The 20,512-nt window shown below is 39.9% G+C and overlaps 1 protein-coding gene across 1 annotated transcript; it reads left to right on the top strand.

Moving 5' to 3' along the window:
• Positions 1-8,466: 8,466 nt before the first annotated feature.
• On the top strand, positions 8,467-19,812 carry wnt11 (wingless-type MMTV integration site family, member 11). Its single transcript, XM_079507298.1, has 6 exons — positions 8,467-8,693; positions 10,346-10,536; positions 12,753-12,997; positions 15,416-15,693; positions 16,168-16,460; positions 18,721-19,812. Exons 2-6 carry the CDS (start codon positions 10,430-10,432, stop codon positions 18,893-18,895), a joined length of 1,098 nt encoding a protein of 365 aa, XP_079363424.1. The 5' UTR covers positions 8,467-8,693; positions 10,346-10,429; the 3' UTR covers positions 18,896-19,812.
• Positions 19,813-20,512: the final 700 nt, after the last annotated feature.

The following is a 20,512-nucleotide window of genomic DNA, read 5'->3' as shown; positions in this document are numbered from 1 at the left end:
ACATAAAGTTATAGGCCTACATTTTCATCAAATCCTTTACATATTGTTGCAGGGCCTATTTACATAATGAATTTGAGCACCACATTCACCATAACTAATGAGTACTAGCTTTATACTAGTGCCTGATATTGTTCTTTGTTGCTCAGTTTAAACATGCGTAGCTTGTGGACTTTGTGCATCTGTTTGAATTTTATTGCATTTTTTTGTAGTCGGTATAATTTGAAATCACGCTGCTGCAAGTTCTTTTGTGTTCATCTTAAAAGAATTTGGTAATGTCGCAGGACTGAGAAATGTGCTACTCATTGCTAATGTTTGTGAATTTCCATGACCAAATAATTTGGTCTTCACACTACCATATGTCATGTCATAGATAAGAATCATCGCCCCAAGAGGTCTCATGAAAAACTTTCATTTCTTGCACCCCGCCCCAAGTATATTTTTACATTTGTTTGAGTGTTGATGTGAGGCATTCATATCTTAAACACTGATAACCTTAAGTAAGTCAATGTACTTAAGAGGCATGTATTCTTCCTGTGAGTTGTAAGAGCAGATCCCTCCCCGACAAAGGCGTGATTGTTGCTGCTCAGTCAGTGTGAAAGGTGCATCTCCATGTCCTTGTTCGGCTGCTGAGCAAACGGATCTGTCTCCAATGTGAGCCGGTAATCGGCTGTGTTCACAGACTGGGAGAACAGTCCTGGCCATTCTGTGGCCATGTGCAGCCCAGTAACATACCGATATAGTCTTATAACCCCATCCTGACACACCCTGCCAAAAGTGATGGACCTCCTTGTACAGGTTCTACTCTGTTTCTGCTTTTGATGTAGGGGTGAACATTCTTACAGAGTGTAAAGCCAAATTTATATTCCATTGCATGACGGTGTCACTTGCCGATGAGAACTGATTTTGGCTAAGAGTATAAATTAGGCTTAAGGGGGTGAAACTGAGCTGGTCTCTGTGTTTCTTTGCAAAGGGAAGACATCCTCTGTTTCTAAGCAAACCGAAAAATTGCCATAATTGACCCATATACCAGGTTTCCTCCTGGAAGTCAAGGTTTTGCACTGATGTAAGACCTGTGGCACTCTGTAATCATGTCCATACACAGCCAGGATTTAACTACACTCTGGAGGGGAAGACAGCAGGCTTAAGTGGATTTTATTTCAAGGACCCCTTTCAAGGGAAAATCGCAGTATAGGCAAGGATTCTATACCTACAAATATACAGTCCTTACTTCATAGTTATAGTGATGTCAAGTTGTCAATATGTATAAAAAAGTACATTTGGACAGTCTAAACAATTTTAAGATGTGGATAAGAAAAGGAGCAGGAATCCTATATAAATGAATTATATTCATACTGAAAGAGCCTGAAGTATTTTACATCTTTGTTTTTTTTTATTTTATCCCGAAATAGCCTATCACTTCATGTGGATGTGGGTGCTTAGTAATTAAAAGAATATTGTTTAGACATACATGTCTGTGACTGTCAGAACAGTCAAACATTCCTTTCGCCCATAGTTTGGTTCCAGCCCACCAGTTGGGGAGTTGTGCATCATTCCGAATGTTTTCACTGTACAAAAAAAGATGAAGAGAAAAAAGAACAGTCATTAGAAACAGCAGGCAAGTAGGATGGATTAGTCATTTCATTTGATTGTTTCTGCTTTTGTAATACTTTAAGATTCAAGTGTCATATATATTATATTATAAAATTGCCCAAGTACACTGACACCGCTTTCAGCCATTATGAAAAGAGCCCCCCCCCCCAAAAAAACATAAGAAACAGATGTATCTGCACAATTTTCCTATTGTGCTGGTTAGAAGCCTGTGGCACTGGCATCTCTCCCTATGGCTCTTCCACTTTTCTTTTGCCCCATGTTTAGTGAGAGGTGACAGCAGAGGGAACGCTAATCTATATGACCGGTATTTGTATTACATTGTACAATTATGTATTTATAATTTGTATTTACTATAATTGTGCCTTACAATATTAATTTCATGGAATAGAGACAAAATAAACATATCACTCAAGAAAATACATAGCAAATTTGTATTTATCTTTGTTTTTGACAGCTAATAAACATGATGACCATAGTGTATATCCAATTACATTCTTATACATTTTCAAATGCATTTCAGCTGTGACCCATTCCATTAATAACACCGTTTGGGTGTTATGGCTTCAACCGTGTTTTTCTTTTTGCTATTTAATGTAGGGCCCTTAAAAAAATCCTTTTCCAAGATACAAGATACATTCAAGATACATTTCTGACATATTTTTAAACAGAAAAAGAAATTCACTCAGACAGATTTTTGTATTCTTTTTTCCAAATGGGTTACCATATTTTCTTTTTAATAATGGTTGGTTGATGTATGCATAATTATATTATATATATATGTTAAACAATCAGTTATTTTCACGAACCGATACTACAAAATATAAATTGGGCTTCAGCTTGGACTCTGAAGGGAACTCTTACCTTGTCATCACCTCATGTGCATTACTCACTTCAATCCACTATAGCCTCAACACCTGCTCACCGCACCGCTTTGCTCTTCTTACACCTTGTCATCAGACACTGTGATATGATTTAATTTAGTGCAACGAAATAGCTGCATGAGTCCTGACTGCCAGTGCCACATTGAGAGAAAATATGTATTTTTAAGCTTGTCTAGTTGTTGAAGAATGTTCACATATTCACAGGCAATACATGGTGAAATTGATATAGTTTCCAGTTTTATACTTATCAGACAAAGTTGACCAGCTTTGTATATGTTTAGCTAGATAGACACATTGTAGGATTTACATTTTTCAAAGTTGAGTTTCTCTTTCTCTAATATTGTTTGCATATAGTTTGTGGAATACAACATTTGTACTCATCCTCCAAAAATAGGCACAACTTTGTTTTTTTTAGGGATCGGCTCATATAACTCTAACTTGTATATTTGTGATAGGATTCATGCATGGATGAACAGTCATAATGTAGTATCTAGTCACTAGAATCAGACTGCTGAACTACAGACACTAGATTCTAGTGTCTAGTTTAGCAGTCTGAGTCGCTCCTTTAAGACCACATATAATGTTCAAAAGTGCCACCCATCTGTCACTTGAAAGAATTTAGTCCTCAAAGCACAATAGAAGAAAGGTTATAAACAAATGGTTCACAAAAGATGTGTGGGTCCAAACATGCACCCTGTGGGTGCATGACATGGATGGAGATTGTTGTTTCTGGTGGGACCCCTGCTGTGAGATACAGCACTTTCTGCAGGCACAGGTGGGGCACCAGAAAATGCTGAGAGACTTGATTTTCCCATGGCTGAACGGAACACTACAGACTTTTTTAATGAAGCATTATCCCTTGTTTAAAATTCATTGGTATTCCAAATATATTAGGATAGAGGTTAGAGCATAATGTTCTAGTTATTTGTCCCGGTGTTCATAACTGAGAAATGAAAGTAATTAAAGCTTTAAAGGGGTTTGCTTAACGTCACGCAACCAATGTTGATTCATGAATGCTGGTTGATCTCATTATTGAAAACGTCTATGGAATTTATATAATTTATTTGAATGCATGAAATGCTCAGGGGATAGAATCCATGCAGACAGTGAAAAGGATAGGTTTGTGTACAGCATGTGACACTAAGTAATTTTGTTCCTGCTGTAAACAGAAATGAATCTGAATATTTGTATTGGCCAAGTATGTTCACATACACACACACACACACAGTAAAATCATGCTTGTTCATTTAACTTGAGACCCACTGTACATTTGGGTAAAAAAACGCTTTCAGTTACATGTACGATTTTACTGCGTAGAAAGAATTTGACTTGGTGGATTGATCTCAAACTAAATAAATATATACAGCAGATATAAACAAGTATAATATATAATATTACAGTATAAAAAAAAATATATATAAATATGAAAGTAAAAATAGCAAAATAAGGAGCATAGATTCAGACCAGATGTGAGCTAACCTCGGGTGCCCATGTGTTCTTTTCACAAGATGTGAGCAGTATAAGCGGTAAGCACTGAACAGAATTGTGTATATGCTGTGATGAGATATGTCATGTATCATATTGTATAGACCAGATAGAAATATAGTAATACAATTCCACACATAACATATTTACAATATATGTACAACATATTAGTAGGACTGTTACCTCATAGACGATTAATCCTTTGGTTTAGTCTTAGTCGACTAATATTCTTTAGTTGATTAGAAATGTTTACGTTTTTTCCATGCACATCTCTTGTAAACTATAGATATAGCACCTTGTATGAAATCAACAACACAATTTTCAGTTCTCAAATCTCAACCTCACCAACCTGAAAGGGCTGGTTTCTGCGGCATGCAACATTACGGATTTGTTGATTAAATAAAATAATTCATTAGCATCACATTCCCATGAATATTTGTCAACTGGAAAATTATCTAGGATATCTCAACATAGTTATAGTACTAGACATTGCACTTGGTACTGTACGTGCATGAATGCAAAGGCTTGAACAAGGAATGATGTGTGCACTGCTGAAGAAAAATAACATGCTTTTATTTAGTGGTTGAATACAAAATTCAGAATTTAAAACAATATCCAAAAAGGACTAATGTTAGTTCGCTGTTCCACCGGCATGCACCAACATTATGAACTGTTTGTTGTGTGTATTCATTTTGAAGCATCTGTTAAATCTCAGAATTGTTTCTCTGTTGCCCGCTGAGCCAGAGATTCAGTCGCATTGTTTCACGAAGCTCATTACAATTTGATGTCCTGATGAAACCCTGGGAGTATTTTCAAGGAGTATAGCTGTGACTCGGGACCCATTCAGAACCAGGTCTCTTGGGTGAAAGTTGAGTGTCCTTATCTCCCTCTGGTGAGCCTCCAGACTCTTGATTTTGCCCTGATCCTCTTGAGATAGGATGGACAATGGTCCAACACTGTGAGCCATAGAAGCCATTCCCCAGTCTTTAGCACTGTACAGTATGTGCACCAAGGCTCCATTGAGTTAAGCCTTTATTAAGAAAGTTCAGATTGTTTATTTTCTGGATTATTCAGATGTTGAAATAAATTATTATAAAAACAGATTGTCTTATTAAAACTATGAAGAACTTACTAAATGAGTAAATGAATTGAAGCTTCTATTTCCTTTTTAATTTACACTTGGATGCTTGTCTTTACAGTACACCATTTAAAATTAAATGAATATAAATGATCAATATATATCTTGGGGTATAGTGTTGTTGTGAATTGGCTATTTCTAACCAAATCTTATTGTTAAAGCATTTTCATTTAGATTTTAGCTGACATTAGAATATATAGAATAGCCTTAAGATTGAACATTTGTTTCTAACCACGTTTGCATATTTCTAATTTATGTAAATTAAATTGCATATTGATTGTAGCACTCTATTCTTGTGAACATTAGTGTTACAATTATAACCCAATTATTAGACCATATACTACATTGACAGACAGGAAAACCGGAAAACGTTGATGTTGATAAGCAGGCTCGATTTCAACATTATAATGTTGAAATTATTTCCATATTCCATATTATGGTTCAGTTGGAACAGCCAAAGACTTCAGTCTGATTTATACTTAGTTGAGCGCCGTTGTCGCACACCAAAAATAGATGATCTATAATCTTATAACACATTGTGGTGCAGCAAATTATGAGCTGGTAGATCAATTATACTATATATCCCCAATGCTCAATGAATAATACAGTGTATTTTAGAGATTACTGAATTCAATGAAATTTACCTCAGTGCTGATGCGAACCGATTATTTAAACCAAATGTTGTGTGAAAACATTTTAATTTATATTTAAAAAATGCACCTGACCTGCATATGAGATTATACCATTGGGCTAAATAGTGTAGCTGAAGAGTGAATTATGTAACCATGTTTGCATATTTTATTTTTATTGTAAATTAAATTGCATATATTTTAATTGATTGATACATCATTTGTGTTATAGCCAGCCAATTATTAGGCTAGACCATTTCATGCTAAATTAGAGACAAAGACAGTCAAGGGAAAATGATATACCGTCATAATAAGCAGGCTCAGAATAAACTGTTATATAATTACCCAAATAATGATTTCAACATTAATCCTCATATGGTTCACGTGCCCCTCTGGAACAGCCAAAATGCATAAGTCTGACTTACTTATCGGTACTTGTGTCATACACCAAAAATAGTCGATCTACAGTCTCACAGCACGTCATGTCACATCACGTTGTGAGCTTGTAGATCAGCTATCTTTGGTGTGCAACACGGCGCACAACCAAGTGCAAAATACAAATCAGGCATTCCTCCCACCTAGTGTGTTACTTGGAAGGTGAGAAGCGAGATCAAGAGACTGTGTGTTGATCCTGGCTTAGTCTGGAATGGAGAGCCTGAGTGTAAAAAGCTCAGCTCTCAGACATCCCTGGTTCCAATGTGAGCACCACAACGCCCACACAGTTCACTCTATGCCCATTCACAGTTGACTGCCATGGAAAACACATTGACTCTCTCTGGAACCAGGATCATAGCCGCACTGTAAATAAGATATGTCCAGTCCCTTAGAGCTCCCTCAACATATGGGACTGTCATATAAAGTGTTGGAGCGGGTCGTGTTTGGCAAACAGCTTTGGATGTAGAATCCCCATGCTCCCAGAGGAAGTGGGCATGTTCTGGTCTGTAAAAGTGTCTTCTCTAGGGGGTTAGACTTAGACATCATGACAACATTTGATCTCCTGGGTACACTGTAGAGGCCAGTAGTGTATAAAGAGTGAATGTTATGGTTTTGAGTACCAATGTCTGGACAATGTGTACAACTATATTCTCCCGTTGCTGGCTATCCAACTTATAACTTAATGGGTAAAAAAAGGGGTGAATATTAAATAAAAAAATAAGTTGTTGCTTTCTGTGGAAACACTCTGTGTGTGTGTGTGTGTGGTGTGTGGTGTGTGGTGTGTGTGTGTGTGTGTGTGTGTGTGTGTGTGTGTGTGTGTGTGTGTGTGTGTGTGTGTGTGTGTGTGTGTGTGTGTGTGTGTGTGTGTGTGTGTGTGTGTGTGTGTGTGTGTGTGTGTGTGTGCGTGTGTGAGTGAGTGAGGCTTAACATACATTTTATATTCATAAGCTGTGTGAAATTGTAGTGTGCCTCTATATTTTTTCCCATTGTATAGATCAGGACAACATAATTTGAAATGAAAAGATCAATCTTTATTGATGCCTGTGAAATTAGGCCTGTGAACGATAAGAATAAATATAGAAATGAAATGAATGGACATGACTAACGCTAGACATCAGCACTTGGACTGAGTTGACATGTATATTCTATCAATAGATACAAGTAGGCTATAAATATACAATCTATCATAAAATGTATGCAGTAATATACATCTAGATATTACATACATGCACGTATCTATATTGTCAACAGACAACAGTGAATGTGATATACAGCGCGTGTAAAATCAACCATTCTTCAGCAGTGAGTATATCCAGAGTATATCTGGATTACCGGTATATGTACCGGTATATGTATCAACAGTGACTGTTAATATAATGAGTAGCCTTTTTATATATATACAGCTTATCAGCAATAGTGAATAACACCTGTACAAACAAGAAAGTGTACAGGATAGTTTAGCCAAACAGAAATGTTATTGAATTCTGGTTCAAAGTCTGATGTAGCCGGTGTACAAAACATGAAGATTGCATGAAATGCTTCAGGCCACAGTAATTAAATAACATTGTACTCTTCAGTGCATTTTGATAGGCCTATAGAGCAAAGCACTGTTTTTCAGATTTTCTTTCTTCAGATGGTGACTAGGCTACAGAATTTATTTCAATGGTTAAAATTATAGTAGGCTATTTGAATTCAGGTGTATGCTTATGTTTACACAGCATTAGCTATTCTAATTAATCCAGTTTATATAGATTTTGTTCTTAATTAGTTAAGTAGGCAAGTAGCCTGAATCATTAACTTTTTAAAAGTTAGGATTTAAAATATATTTTAGGCTGAATTGTCATCTACTGCGAGTCGTATGCGATTGTAATTATTTCGGCATTAATAAGATTATAATAGATTAGTCTATTGTTTTCCAGCAAAAGTGTGTTATTGTTTAAGGGCTGGGCTGTTTAAAAAATGAAAACAATACTTTATTGTGTGTGTTGGCAAAGCCCGCTATATTTTTCAAGGCGGATTTGGGGAAACATGGCAAAGTAGTCAATGGCAAAGTGATAAATGAAGAAAAGAATGTGTGCGGGTGGATTAATCTTTTATTTTTTATTTTTTTGTTTCCTCAATACAAATGAAACAACAATGTTTAGTATTTGGAGTTCCTTCTTTTAAGTCCCCCCTCCAGCTGCTTTCTTATGCTAATCAACGGTGACATCAGCAGTGAGATCAAAGCGGTGCAGGAGTACTTATGAGAGTGGAGGCTGCTGCACTGCCCTGTCCGACACACATTCCACACACCACCACACTGCATTGCACGCACGAGGAGCACATCATTCTACTGAATGATGCTTACCCATCTGGAGCTATTCTATCGCCTCGTTGTGGATTTACTACTCGTGTACCTGGCCGATCCCACTACTAGATGAAAAGGATATTTCTTTCGCCTTATATTGAGATTTTGGTTTTTGGTTTGTTTTGGAGGGTTCGCAACAACTTCGAAACGTGATCAATTCAGTAAAGGTGAGTCAGTGAACGTTTTGCGTGAATGCGTTTTAAAGAAAGTTGAAGCTGTTACAAGCATATATTAGTTTTAGTAGTGTGTGTAGGATATAGCCTAATTTTAGGTTGTATTAGGTATGTTATTGTTTAGTAAAAAAAAAAAAAAAAAAGAAGAAAAGAAGCAATTTTCAAATTGCGTGAATTTAGCCTACATGTCGCGCTGTGATCGTCTAAAACAGACAGGGGACACATCTTCAGTAGAGATGGTACATGGATTTTTATCTAGCCTTAATTACCCATCGCCAATGTTGTGACTATATTTGGTTCAAATAGGTCCACAGTCTCACACTTACTTGTATGTAAAGTAGCCTAAATCAACATCGGTAGCAGGCGCAGTCTTGTTTATGGAGTCATTAAGGTCACACTGTTAATAGTGCAATAAAAGCTATATATTGCAGAGTGACCCTTTTAGGAGGGTTGGCGGGGTTAGCTTACTCATTTCTCAAAATTAGGCAACATTTGATTACAGCTAATCAATGGGCAGTAGCAGCAGGCATTACCATTAATAGTGATAATGGCTATGATCATTACTAATGTGATGCTCTGTCAATCATGAAGTCCAGCCCAGCGTAGCGTATCTAATGGTTTGTGTGAAATCTATCGGACAGTCAGTGACCTGGCCCAGTGTCCAGTGACCTGTATAATAGTCTGTCCTCCTGTGGCTAATTGGTCTACAATTAAACAAACATAAATAAGGATGCAATCAGCCAGCATGGGCGTTGTGCGCACACATTTGAAGCACGCTTTAAACTAAAGAGATAGCCTACCTTATCGGCACAGGGACAACAAAAAGCACCATCAGATAATGCGCTTCAGATGTACTGCTGCGTCCACTGGAGGGAGATGTGATGGTTTGTATCCTCTATAATGGCTGTTTAAAGTAGGCCTAGATTGCTATCTCAAATGCTTAGGGATTCGCCTTCGCCAACTAATGAGTTGACACTGTTAGAATGCACTTAAGCAGCTTTAATCAACTTGTTCAAAGTTTCCCCCAAATAGCTTCATTTATACATATGACAGCTACCATATTGGGGGGAGAAGTGTCTCCTGAAAAAGTTTAGAAAATAGCTGGTTGGTTGAGCTTGTGTGATTGTGCCATGATCTCTGTATTTTTAGTGTACGCTAGAGTAGCCTACTTATGTTTGGCTATGACCTAGTGACTGTGTAGTGCTATATATTTCTATTTAGAGCACCTGTGTATCTAAATAATTGTAAGAAAAAACAAATGTACTTTGTCCTAGAAACGTTTGCTGTTGAAAATAAGCACATCTCTAGTGTTCAGTTTCTGTCTGTTTTGATAACGTGACTGACTATATATAGATACAAGTAGGCTACTGTTCTTGTATTTTGTATAAATGCTTAAAATACCCTTTCTGACTTCACCATGTTATCTCAGATAAAGATTTTTTTTATTTATTTTACTGTTCGTTAGGCTGTCTCATGATCCACAATCTAGTCTTGTGGTTACTGAACCCCATGCATCATCATGTGTCAAGGAGTCCTCCCATCTAATTTGAAAATATTAAATGGCAAAATCTATGATCACGTTATTTATGGCTTATTTACTTTGGAGTGTTGCCTCAATGTGAATGTTTCGACTTCTTTCATGACAGGGTGAAGACGTGGACATGACAACTGACCTTTGAGTGGATTCTCTGAGCCAAGAAGTTAAACAGCCTCCTATAGTTCTGTCCTTTATGAATCGGAACCACAGCCTAATCATGAGGAGTACTTCGTATATTTTGCCTGTTGGTCTGCTCACGATTCTGCTGCTGTCTCAAGTCTGTTCGGGAATCAAATGGCTGTAAGTATTCTATTCTTATTCTATTTTTGAAGACATAAAAAGACACATAGGCCTATTCACTATTTGTGAATTAAGTGTCTTTTACTTTTCAGCATGGTATATAAATGATCTGTATTAGTCGTTAGGCTCCGCAGAGCAGAGAGATGGGGACCCCACATTCAAGATGTCTTACCGTATTTGTGGCCTTGAAATGTCAGTGTATAGATGGGAGCAGAAGAAATGGACTCCAATTTCACAATACAAGAATTGGGAAATGGCGGCCTTTGTATTCCGTCTACATGGCTGGGGTTCAGCAAGTGAAACCTTGTTTTTTGTATGCTGATTCTATGAAAGGTGACTGTGTGTTCAGTTGTAATCTCTCATTGAATTGAATTTACTATGGCAATGAGAGGATTTGAAAAGCAAATAATTAGGAAAGAAACGGCAAGGCATCCTGCTGGTGTGGGCCGTGCGTGGGAGGAAGTCACTCCACCGTTTAATTTTTTGCAAGCAACATAAAAGTAAATTATTATGAGAATTGGAGAAGTGATTCATTTTACAGCCGATATGCATCAGAGAGATACAGAGTTTATTTGTAGGGTACAAGCATTTCAAATTCTTCAGGAACTGAATCTACATTAAGACATCAGTCACAATCACAACTTATCAGTGAGACCTTTTTGTGCACTACACAGGGGTACCCTTTATGTTAATTTAAAAAATGGACCTTCACGTGTCAATTTGGGTCCAGAGTAGTTAACACTGAGGATTTGATTGTGTACCAAGGGTTATTGGCCTAACATTCACACAGATGTGCCCATGAGAAAAGGGATGGCATGTGCTAAATCCAAGTGAGGACTCTCACAGCCTTGATAATGCATGGCTCTACCAATGCAAAACAGATGCAGCTGTAAACACCTGTGAGTGCTGGGTTACCACAAGCACAGGGGAGTCACAGCTTATCATAGGGCACAATGAGTGGCGGCCCCTCAACCTTAATGTGAAACAGGCCAAGGTGCAGGAGGAGACGCTGCATTCTCACGAACTCGCTGTAGAGTGCAAGATGCAGAAAGCCGAGATCAGAGCTGACCTTCTCCTCCTGTGGTTCTTCTATTAAGTTAATCCTCAATAGGTTTAAATTGTTGTAATGAAATCTGGCCACTCTTTAATCATCTGTAAACAGGTGGTTCATGTCAAACTAAGGCCACAGAGAGCTAACCCTTTCAATGGCAGTGGATGCGGAACGTAACATGCACAGTTTGCACACAGGATGCAGATCCTTACTTAAGATCTGGGTTAGATCTGTAGTGTTTTGTTTTGCAATGAAAGATTGTCTGGCATATCCCAAGACCTCTGTGTTGAAACAAAAGTGAAAACGTTCTTTCTTTCTTTCTTTCTTTCTTTCTTTCTTTCTTTCTTTCTTTCTTTCTTTCTTTCTTTCTTTCTTTCTTTCTTTCTTTCTATGATTTTTGTTTTCTCATGTTATGCTTTATTCTATAAAGGAGAGTGTAGAGAGAGGAAAATTAGGGCACAGAGAGGAGAAACATGTGAGAGACCGGACAGGAGTTTCTCCAGGAAATTGTGATAAATTATGAAATTATGATAAATTGGTTCCCTTCTGCCAAAGCAAGTCAAAAATTTCCCCTGCTTCCTGCAATTTGGTATGATTTTTTCAATTTAATCTGATCATCTCAGATGTTGGAAATCTGCATTACTAAAAAACAGGAATGAACATAGAAATCTCGATGGACCTCAAAACATTCCACTTATTGTTGTCTATTTTTATGTTCTCGAATTTGATTCCATAACGCATCGTATTCATTTTAACCACTTAAACTTTAATGTTTCTCCTCTCTGTGCCGTAATTTTCCTGTCTCTACAGTCTACACTCTCCTAACCACTTAAAATGTTATAAATTGAATACGATGCGTTATGGGTTTAAGTATTAAACCCTACTGTATACGTATACTCTGTTGTATGTCAAATAGTGAAAACACATCACAAGACATTAATGTCTGCATCACAATGCGTCCCATTGCGACGCGCTGTGAGCTTGCAGGTCAGCTATTTTCACCAAAATGTTCACCTATCTTTGGCAAATGTCATGACATGCACTCAGAATCGGTACGCCAGAGGTTCACGTATTTAAGACGGACGGAAGACAGTCCATGTTAATACATACAGTATTATACATTCTGTGCTGCGTGTGTGACTGATTTCTGTGTTTCCCATTTCAGAGCGCTATCACACACCCCCACGTCGTTATACATCAACCAGACTCAGCACTGTAAACAGCTGCCAGGCCTGGTGTCCTCCCAAGCCCAGCTGTGCCGCAGCAACCTGGAGCTCATGCAGACCATCATTCAAGCTGCCCGTGAGGTCAAGAAAACTTGCCAGAAGACCTTCGCTGACATGCGCTGGAACTGCTCCTCCATCGAAATACCCGTCGATTCACCAAAGTATCGCCCCGACCTGGACAGAGGTACATGCTGGCCCATAAACAGAAGGAGTTGATTGTTATAACCACTTAACTACAAAGTTTTTATACATTATTTTGAAAGTAGCCACTCTAGAAGCTCACAACATATTGCAGTGCGATGATGAGCTTGTACAACATCTATTTTCAGAAAATGTTCGATGCTGCTTTCTTTTCTTTTTTTACTATAATTTCCATCCCAAAATTGGGACACCAGGTTAAAGTGGTTAAATTAATTGTGACGTGATCGCCTTAATGGATTCAAATCTCAGTAGGAACACTGATGTTTCCAAAGAGCATCTGAAATTCGGAATGGTTTATTAGGTTTATTCACGAGGGTGGAATATTTACGGCAATGGTTTGTGGATTCCTTGATGTTCGAAAACTTTGCGTGTATATCCCAGGCCAAGGTCATCAATCCTCTTTATGAACTGCATCTTTTTCACTTAGGATATTCTCTGGAATGATGCTCATAAACATGACAGTGGCTGGGCTCACACGCCACAATTCGTGTGAGTTTTATATTGAGAATAAGCAAATGATGTAGACATAATGAAAGGAGATGAACTTGTTATTTCAAGTTGTCATTTCGTAAAGAAAATCCTGTTTATCTTCAATACTTTATGTTGCTAAATAAATTAATTGTACATAATAACCTACATCATACATTTCTAAATAGCCCACAGAAGCTAGTAATAAAACAGTTATTTGAAAATACTCCCTTTAAAAAAATGTATATGTAGATTAGAATATGATTAACACATTAAAACTGGGAAAGCATTATGTGTGTAAAAAAAAAAAAAAAGCATTTAAGCATTTTAGATGTTTGTGTTGGCTATTCAGCAGATGTACAAGCTCACAGCACATCACTTTGTACTGTGCTACGAGTATTTCTGAAAAATCTTGAAAGTGTGAGAATTACTGATTTAGAAGACATTTGTAGAATCGTTCTCAGGTCTTAATGGTTTCATAATTGTCTATCCTCGGTACCCAGGCTTTTATTTTAGTTGTCATTCGGCTCAAAAATGAAAGCCTGGGGAAGCGCGTTGGAAAACGTGTGTCTCCATTGAAGGCACAATTTTCCCGAGATTCCTTGTGAAGCATGAGCGGAAGCTTCACTCATGCGTCACCCGCATGAGTGACGTCACCTGGGCAGCGACGCAGCGTGCCTTCAGCAAATGCCTTCAGCAGTTCCGCTTGACTTCCTGCCTTCAATGGAGACACGTCGCTCCAATGAACTGCAGTGGCCAATGAGGCATCTATTTTTTGAGGGGCGCTAGCCCCTCCTATATACAGCTTTAGTCCCCACAACATGTCCGCAACACAAACATTAAATGCCATTGACAATGAAGGGAAAATGTAGGTCATCTTGTCCCCACATGTCTCATATTTGCCATCGACAATGAAAGGAGAAATTAGGTCAAATGTTCGCCAAATATGACGTAAATTTGTGGCAACAGGCAACAGGCATTCTGATTGGCCAGTATGAGATGATGCATGAGGATGTACGATGATAAGAGCGCCCCTCACTTCACACGGGTGTGATTTATTTAATATCTATGTGTTCTCCAGTGTTTTCTACTGGATAGTGGAGGGGAGCGGGGGCGGGCACTCAGATCGGTGAACCAATAGGAATCAAGGATCAACTGCCTGTTTTTGACCGGCACCCGCCCCTCTAGAGAGTATAGACCAGAAATCACACTGGCTGGGCCAGGCTAATAATTGTCTCATTATTGATACATTTCCTGCTATTATCTATGGACTGCATGGGTGTGTGTTTTCTACTCTTTGAGTATGATGTAACACCACTTAGAGTAGGCCAGAGAAAGGGGTGTAGGTGAGGGCTTGCTCCCCGGAAAAGAACACAGATTCCTTTTGCCAAGTGAACATCCTTTGAGGCTCTTGGAGACGGGAGGCGGTGCTTCTTTATCCAGGGTTGGCTTTGATCTACAGTCCGTCCTTGGTTATGCATGATTGTTATCTTATCTCCATTTACTCTCTACCCCCAAACACATGTGCTCTTCGTGTACGGACATCATCACCAATTACATCAGTGCTGCTCGGTCCATTGTTATAGCGCGACTAGCGACATACCCTTGATATATTTGATAATTACATTTAGTATTTCAAAAGAACACGGGAAGTTCACTCTAATCAGTACTTTACTTTTCCTTTTTAGCGAAACAGTAAGAAACCTGAGAGTAGGACGAAGGAGGGAGGGACACAGGATAGAAAGCTCTAATGGAATTCAGTTCCAGGCCCAGCAGTTGCACATGTGTTTTCAAGGACAGGAGTCTTATCCGCTGTGCACATCTCTCTGGATGTAGATAATGATACTGACATTTTCAACTCTCAAGAGACTTGATTGTACCACATATTTAGTAGATATACCTAATACTGATCCATGTCTTTCCTATCTGACAGGAACGAGGGAATCGGCGTTTGTATATGCCCTGTCTGCAGCGGCCATCAGTCACACAATAGCGCGGGCGTGCACATCAGGGGACTTGCGGCTATGCTCATGTGGTCCTATCCCCGGAGAGATCCCAGAACCTGGCTACCGCTGGGGCGGCTGTGCAGACAACCTGCACTATGGTCTAGTCATGGGCTCCAAGTTCAGTGACGCCCCCATGAAAATGAAGAAGGCAGGGTCCCATGCCAACAAACTGATGCACCTGCACAACAGCGAAGTCGGGAGACAGGTAAGCTCAGGGTTAAATATGACTATGCACTCATCACACGCACGCACGCACGCACGCACGCACGCACGCACGCACGCACGCACGCACGCACACACACACACACACACACACTCATGTTTTAACTTGCTGCATTTGCAATCTCCCAGTCTATTCTGTTATAGAAATATCTTCTTAATTAAATGTAATAGTGTTGCTGCCGGGCAGAAACCTCAAGTGTTTTTTAGTTATTGAATGCCCTACATTATACTACAGTGTCACACTAAAGTGGCAAATATAGAAAACTCATTGTGAGCTTTTAGATTGGCTATATTTGCTATTTAAAAAAAAAGAAAACTGACGGCGACCATATGCATTTGTGTAATTATTTATTAATTGTATTTATTTAAGAGAAATGTAGTTTGTTCATATGAAATCTAGAAAGCATCCAGAATTTGACCTCTGTGTCCTCCCCCCCCCCCCCCTCCTGCCCTCCAGGCCCTCAGAGATGCATTGGTAATGAAGTGTAAATGCCACGGTGTGTCAGGTTCCTGCTCAATAAGGACCTGCTGGAGAGGCCTGCAAGACCTGAGAGACATTGCTATGGACCTGAAGACCAAGTATCTGTCTGCCACTAAGGTGGTTCACCGGCCCATGGGCACACGCAAGCAGCTGGTGCCCAAAGACATCGACATTCGACCAGTGAGAGAGAATGAGCTGGTATACCTGCAGAGCTCCCCGGACTTCTGTACCAAGAATGACAAGCTTGGCTCTGTCGGCACCCAGGACAGGTAATGGTCATCCCCCTCACTCTGTGTGTGTGTGTGTGTGTGTGTGTGTGTGTGTGTGTGTGTGTGTGTGTGTGTGTGTGCCTGCGTTCCTGCGTGCGCGCGTGCGCGCGCGCGCACGCACGCACGCACGCACGCACGCACGCACGCACGCACGCACGCAGTGTGCATGCATGCTGAAAGCTTGAAGCTGTGGTTAAGGTGTAGTGAGTTTGTCATTTCCTGTTTGGACTCGTTATCAGAACCTAAGTGACAGATCCGGCCAAGCAACAAACAGGAAGTGACCAATTTTGTTTTTTGCCGGCTCGTCCAGGATGTTGACTTTAGTGAAGTGTTGACCTCCTTGATGGCACCGTTCCATTTGGAGGTTGGCTGATAGGTGATCCCTGAGATTGGCCTGTCTGTGACTGTGACATGTCTAAGCACGTGTGTCTGACTGAGCCCCTTGTATGCTGCTATCAGAACAGAACCAATGACTAATGTCCTTATTCTTAGGCCTGAGTGCACTCAGCTGATATCAATTTGAGAGCGCCACACAAAAGGGGGGAAATAGGTAATGGTCTCTCTAAGATAAAGAGAGACTCACTCCATTCATGCCCAATGTTTTATTTGAGTCTGTGTTGATGGTGTGTGTGTGCGTGCGTGCGTGTGTGTGTGTGTGTGTGTGTGTGTGTGTGTGTGTGTGTGTGTGTGTGTGTGTGTGTGTGTGTGTGTGTGTGTATTGTACAGTATAGTTACTTGGTGGGCAGTGAGGGGCCTCATTGTCTGAAAGCCAGACACATGCACACACACATATAGACACACCCACCCACAGACTTAGAGTTCTGGTCAACCAGTTGCACAAATGTATGCTATATAACGTGTGCTAGTGCATTGTATTTTCCAAATTATGATAAATGCATTTATTTTTTTTATAATTTGCGGACCCCCCAAAATAATTTGGCGACCATCCGAGGGGTCGCGCGGGTTGAGAACCCCTGCTGTAGATAACCTGAAGATATGCTTCACATCAAGTACACTCACTGTGCCCCATGCATCCCTTGTCCCCCACCTGATAGTATTGCAGTCACATACGTCCTGCTACATATTTAGCACTTTACGCCAAGTCACGAGGCACCCAATCGGTGGCCGTCGTCGAGGGAACGTGTGATGCCGATACATGCTTCTGGTTGTCTGTATGTTTCCATGAGCATCATCCAGGGGAATCTGGAGGGTGTTCCAACCACCCACCATCCCAGAAACACTTGATCACAAGGTCACAGTGTCTTCTGCTATCCCACAATTGTCTCGCAGCTTCTCCTGTGTGCGGTCTGTGCAATCTTGTAATATGTTCTCAGACCCCTCGCTCAGTGGTGGCCACTTCAGGACGGTGTAATCTGGCTTTACCCTTGAAGTGACTTCTAATCTTGCTACTCGTCAGCATTGATAGCCGTGTGACCCATTGACGAGAAACGAGAGCGCTGTGTCCCAGGCCATGTACACTTATGCTGTACTACTTGTAGCGATACTCCTATTGTTTTGCGAATCCAAGCACAAATTGTTTTTTTGTTGTACACCGAAGGTAATGGATGATGTGTGATTACTATAGAATAAGTGTCAGGGGAATCACCAATCTAGATGTGTATAGAGCTGTTCAGATTTTAGGCAGATTTAATACTCACAAAGGACGTGCCAATGTAATTAGCCAGTCCTACGTTCTCAGTGACCCACACCCCGCTCTCAGGCAACCATTCCCCCAATGTCTCTCTCACCACACTGGTCATTAACACTCTGGCCATTATAAAACAATACAATTATGTGTAGAGGGCAGGCTAAATGGAGGGAGGGTCCCCCTGTGTTTTCAAAGTGATTTATGGTGGGGCTATTGTCTGCTCCCTCAAGATGCCCCGGGCTTCTGAAATGAAAGGCTCCGAAGCATCCGTTGCTCAAGTATTTAGGTAAATGAATGTGCAAAAGTACAAAAGCACATTGGTCAAACTCTGTTTGGGGACCATTGTGCGCTCCTTGTGGTCTGTGAGATTGTACACGCCGCTGGACAAAATGATTCACAGAAGAAGTTGTAAACTTAATTGTCCTCGGCAGGAAACCAAATTGTGTGGAATTTTCAGAGTCATTTCGGGGCTTTCAGAGCCATTCACATCATCACATGTAGAGACAAATATTTAACTTTTTTTCTCAGCAGGACAGGACAGATAAAATATATATATATATATAAGCCTATTTTCTGACTTTTTTTCTCTTTGTCTCTATCTTTATCATTCAGGCAGTGCAACAAAACCTCATTGGGCAGTGACAGCTGTGACTTGATGTGCTGCGGTCGTGGCTACAACCCCTACTCAGAGAAACTGGTAGAGCGCTGCCACTGCAAGTACCACTGGTGCTGCTATGTGACCTGTAAGAAGTGTGAGAGAATGGTGGAGAGATATGTCTGCAAATGAATCCCTACCACCGACAACAGCACAACCAGCAGTCCTATACCTTAATACCCAGCCCAGTGTCTATCGGGCTACAGATAACCAAAGCACTACGATAACAACAAGGCTTACTTTTGTCTTAAGCTTTAGTATGTATATTTCTCAAAAAAAGAAAGTCTATTTTTTTTTAACGAATCTCCCGAACTGCCATTTCTTTTTTTTTCTTTCACAAACGTGAACGTGGGGTGTTGTGATAATGCCTGTTGGTTTACGTGAAGACCACCGTCCTAATGTGTGTTTTTTTTCTCTTGTTAATAAGCACACAATTGCCCTACTTGGATACTGAAAGTCTATTTTATTATATCTTTATTAAGAGAAATACTATTGGATTTTATTCTGGTGGAGGAGGGTCTCTCCCCTCAGGGGTGTTGTATCTCCAAGCCAACTACACCCAGATGGGTGTTTGGCTTCAGAACCATTCCATGGAAATGAAAAGGGTTCTGTAAGGATCCATGAAACTCGAACGGTACGTTTTCTTTTCAATGTACTTTGGTACGTTTTTCCCCCATGGAGTGACGGACAGACAGAAAAAGGAACAACACAAAGGGAACTTCAAGTACTTTTCAGTTGTGGAACATTTTCGTGTTTGGTGTTTTTGACTCTGATCATGGGTCCTATCGGTCATGTCTGTGCATCTGAGGAGCGCAACAACAGAATAAAGAACTTGCCATTTGTGAAAAAGTGCATTATCTCCACAATGTCTGAAACGCAGGCAGTTCAAATTATTTTATTTGGAAAGCTTATGAACTGAACTCATGGATTCTCCTTCAATGCTATTTTGTAAACCACGTTTGTGTGGATGTAAATACTGTCTTTTTGTATACTGAAATAAAGAAAGAAATATTTATAAACTAATTAAATAATCTTTACCAAGATCTTTACATGGAAATTGCATTTGTATTCCTTTACTCTGACCACATATCTTCTCACTCTCTCTCTGTGTGTGTGTGTGTGTGTGTGTGTGTGTGTGTGTGTGTGTGGAGGCAAATTATTTTTGGATTAAGCTACTTTAAAAAAGGGGGGGGCAAAAAGAATGGGGTTATTAATTAAGTGTTAGAAAATAACAATTCAACACAGTTTATAGCACATTTCGATTGTAAATCAAATCAGCACATTCCATTATGAGTTTCAGAGTTCAACCTGAAAGCCCTTTTGGGATCGGCCTCTGTATTACCCAACCCTGGGAAAGTGTTTGTTTGGTCATTCCACATCCTCACAAAGGCCATTGTAAAGGGCTTTTCATCCCTTCTATCATGGCTCTAACAAACACTCATCTTAGGAACCAAACCTCCAATGGCTTTACATAAAAAAGAGAGAAAAGAACAAAATCAATTTTATTTTGATAGATGGTCAGGTTGTTATTGGAGACAAAAGACTTGGCACTGTTGGGAGCAAAAGTATTGCCCTCCAGTCTTGTGTTGGCTGAAGTGGTTCTCATGATTTTACGCCGACAGAAATAGCTGAAGAGCATGTACGGGTCCATGCTGTGAGCTCACATGACACATCCAGTCTGCAATATCTGCACAAGTGTAACACCATTGACCCTGGCCTGTGGAAGCGCACACACTGCCAAAACAGCAC

This window comes from Electrona antarctica, assembly GCF_951216825.1.
Source record: "Electrona antarctica genome assembly, chromosome: 8".
Taxonomy (NCBI): Eukaryota; Metazoa; Chordata; class Actinopteri; order Myctophiformes; family Myctophidae; genus Electrona; species Electrona antarctica.
This window is presented reverse-complemented; position numbering and strand designations above follow the sequence as displayed.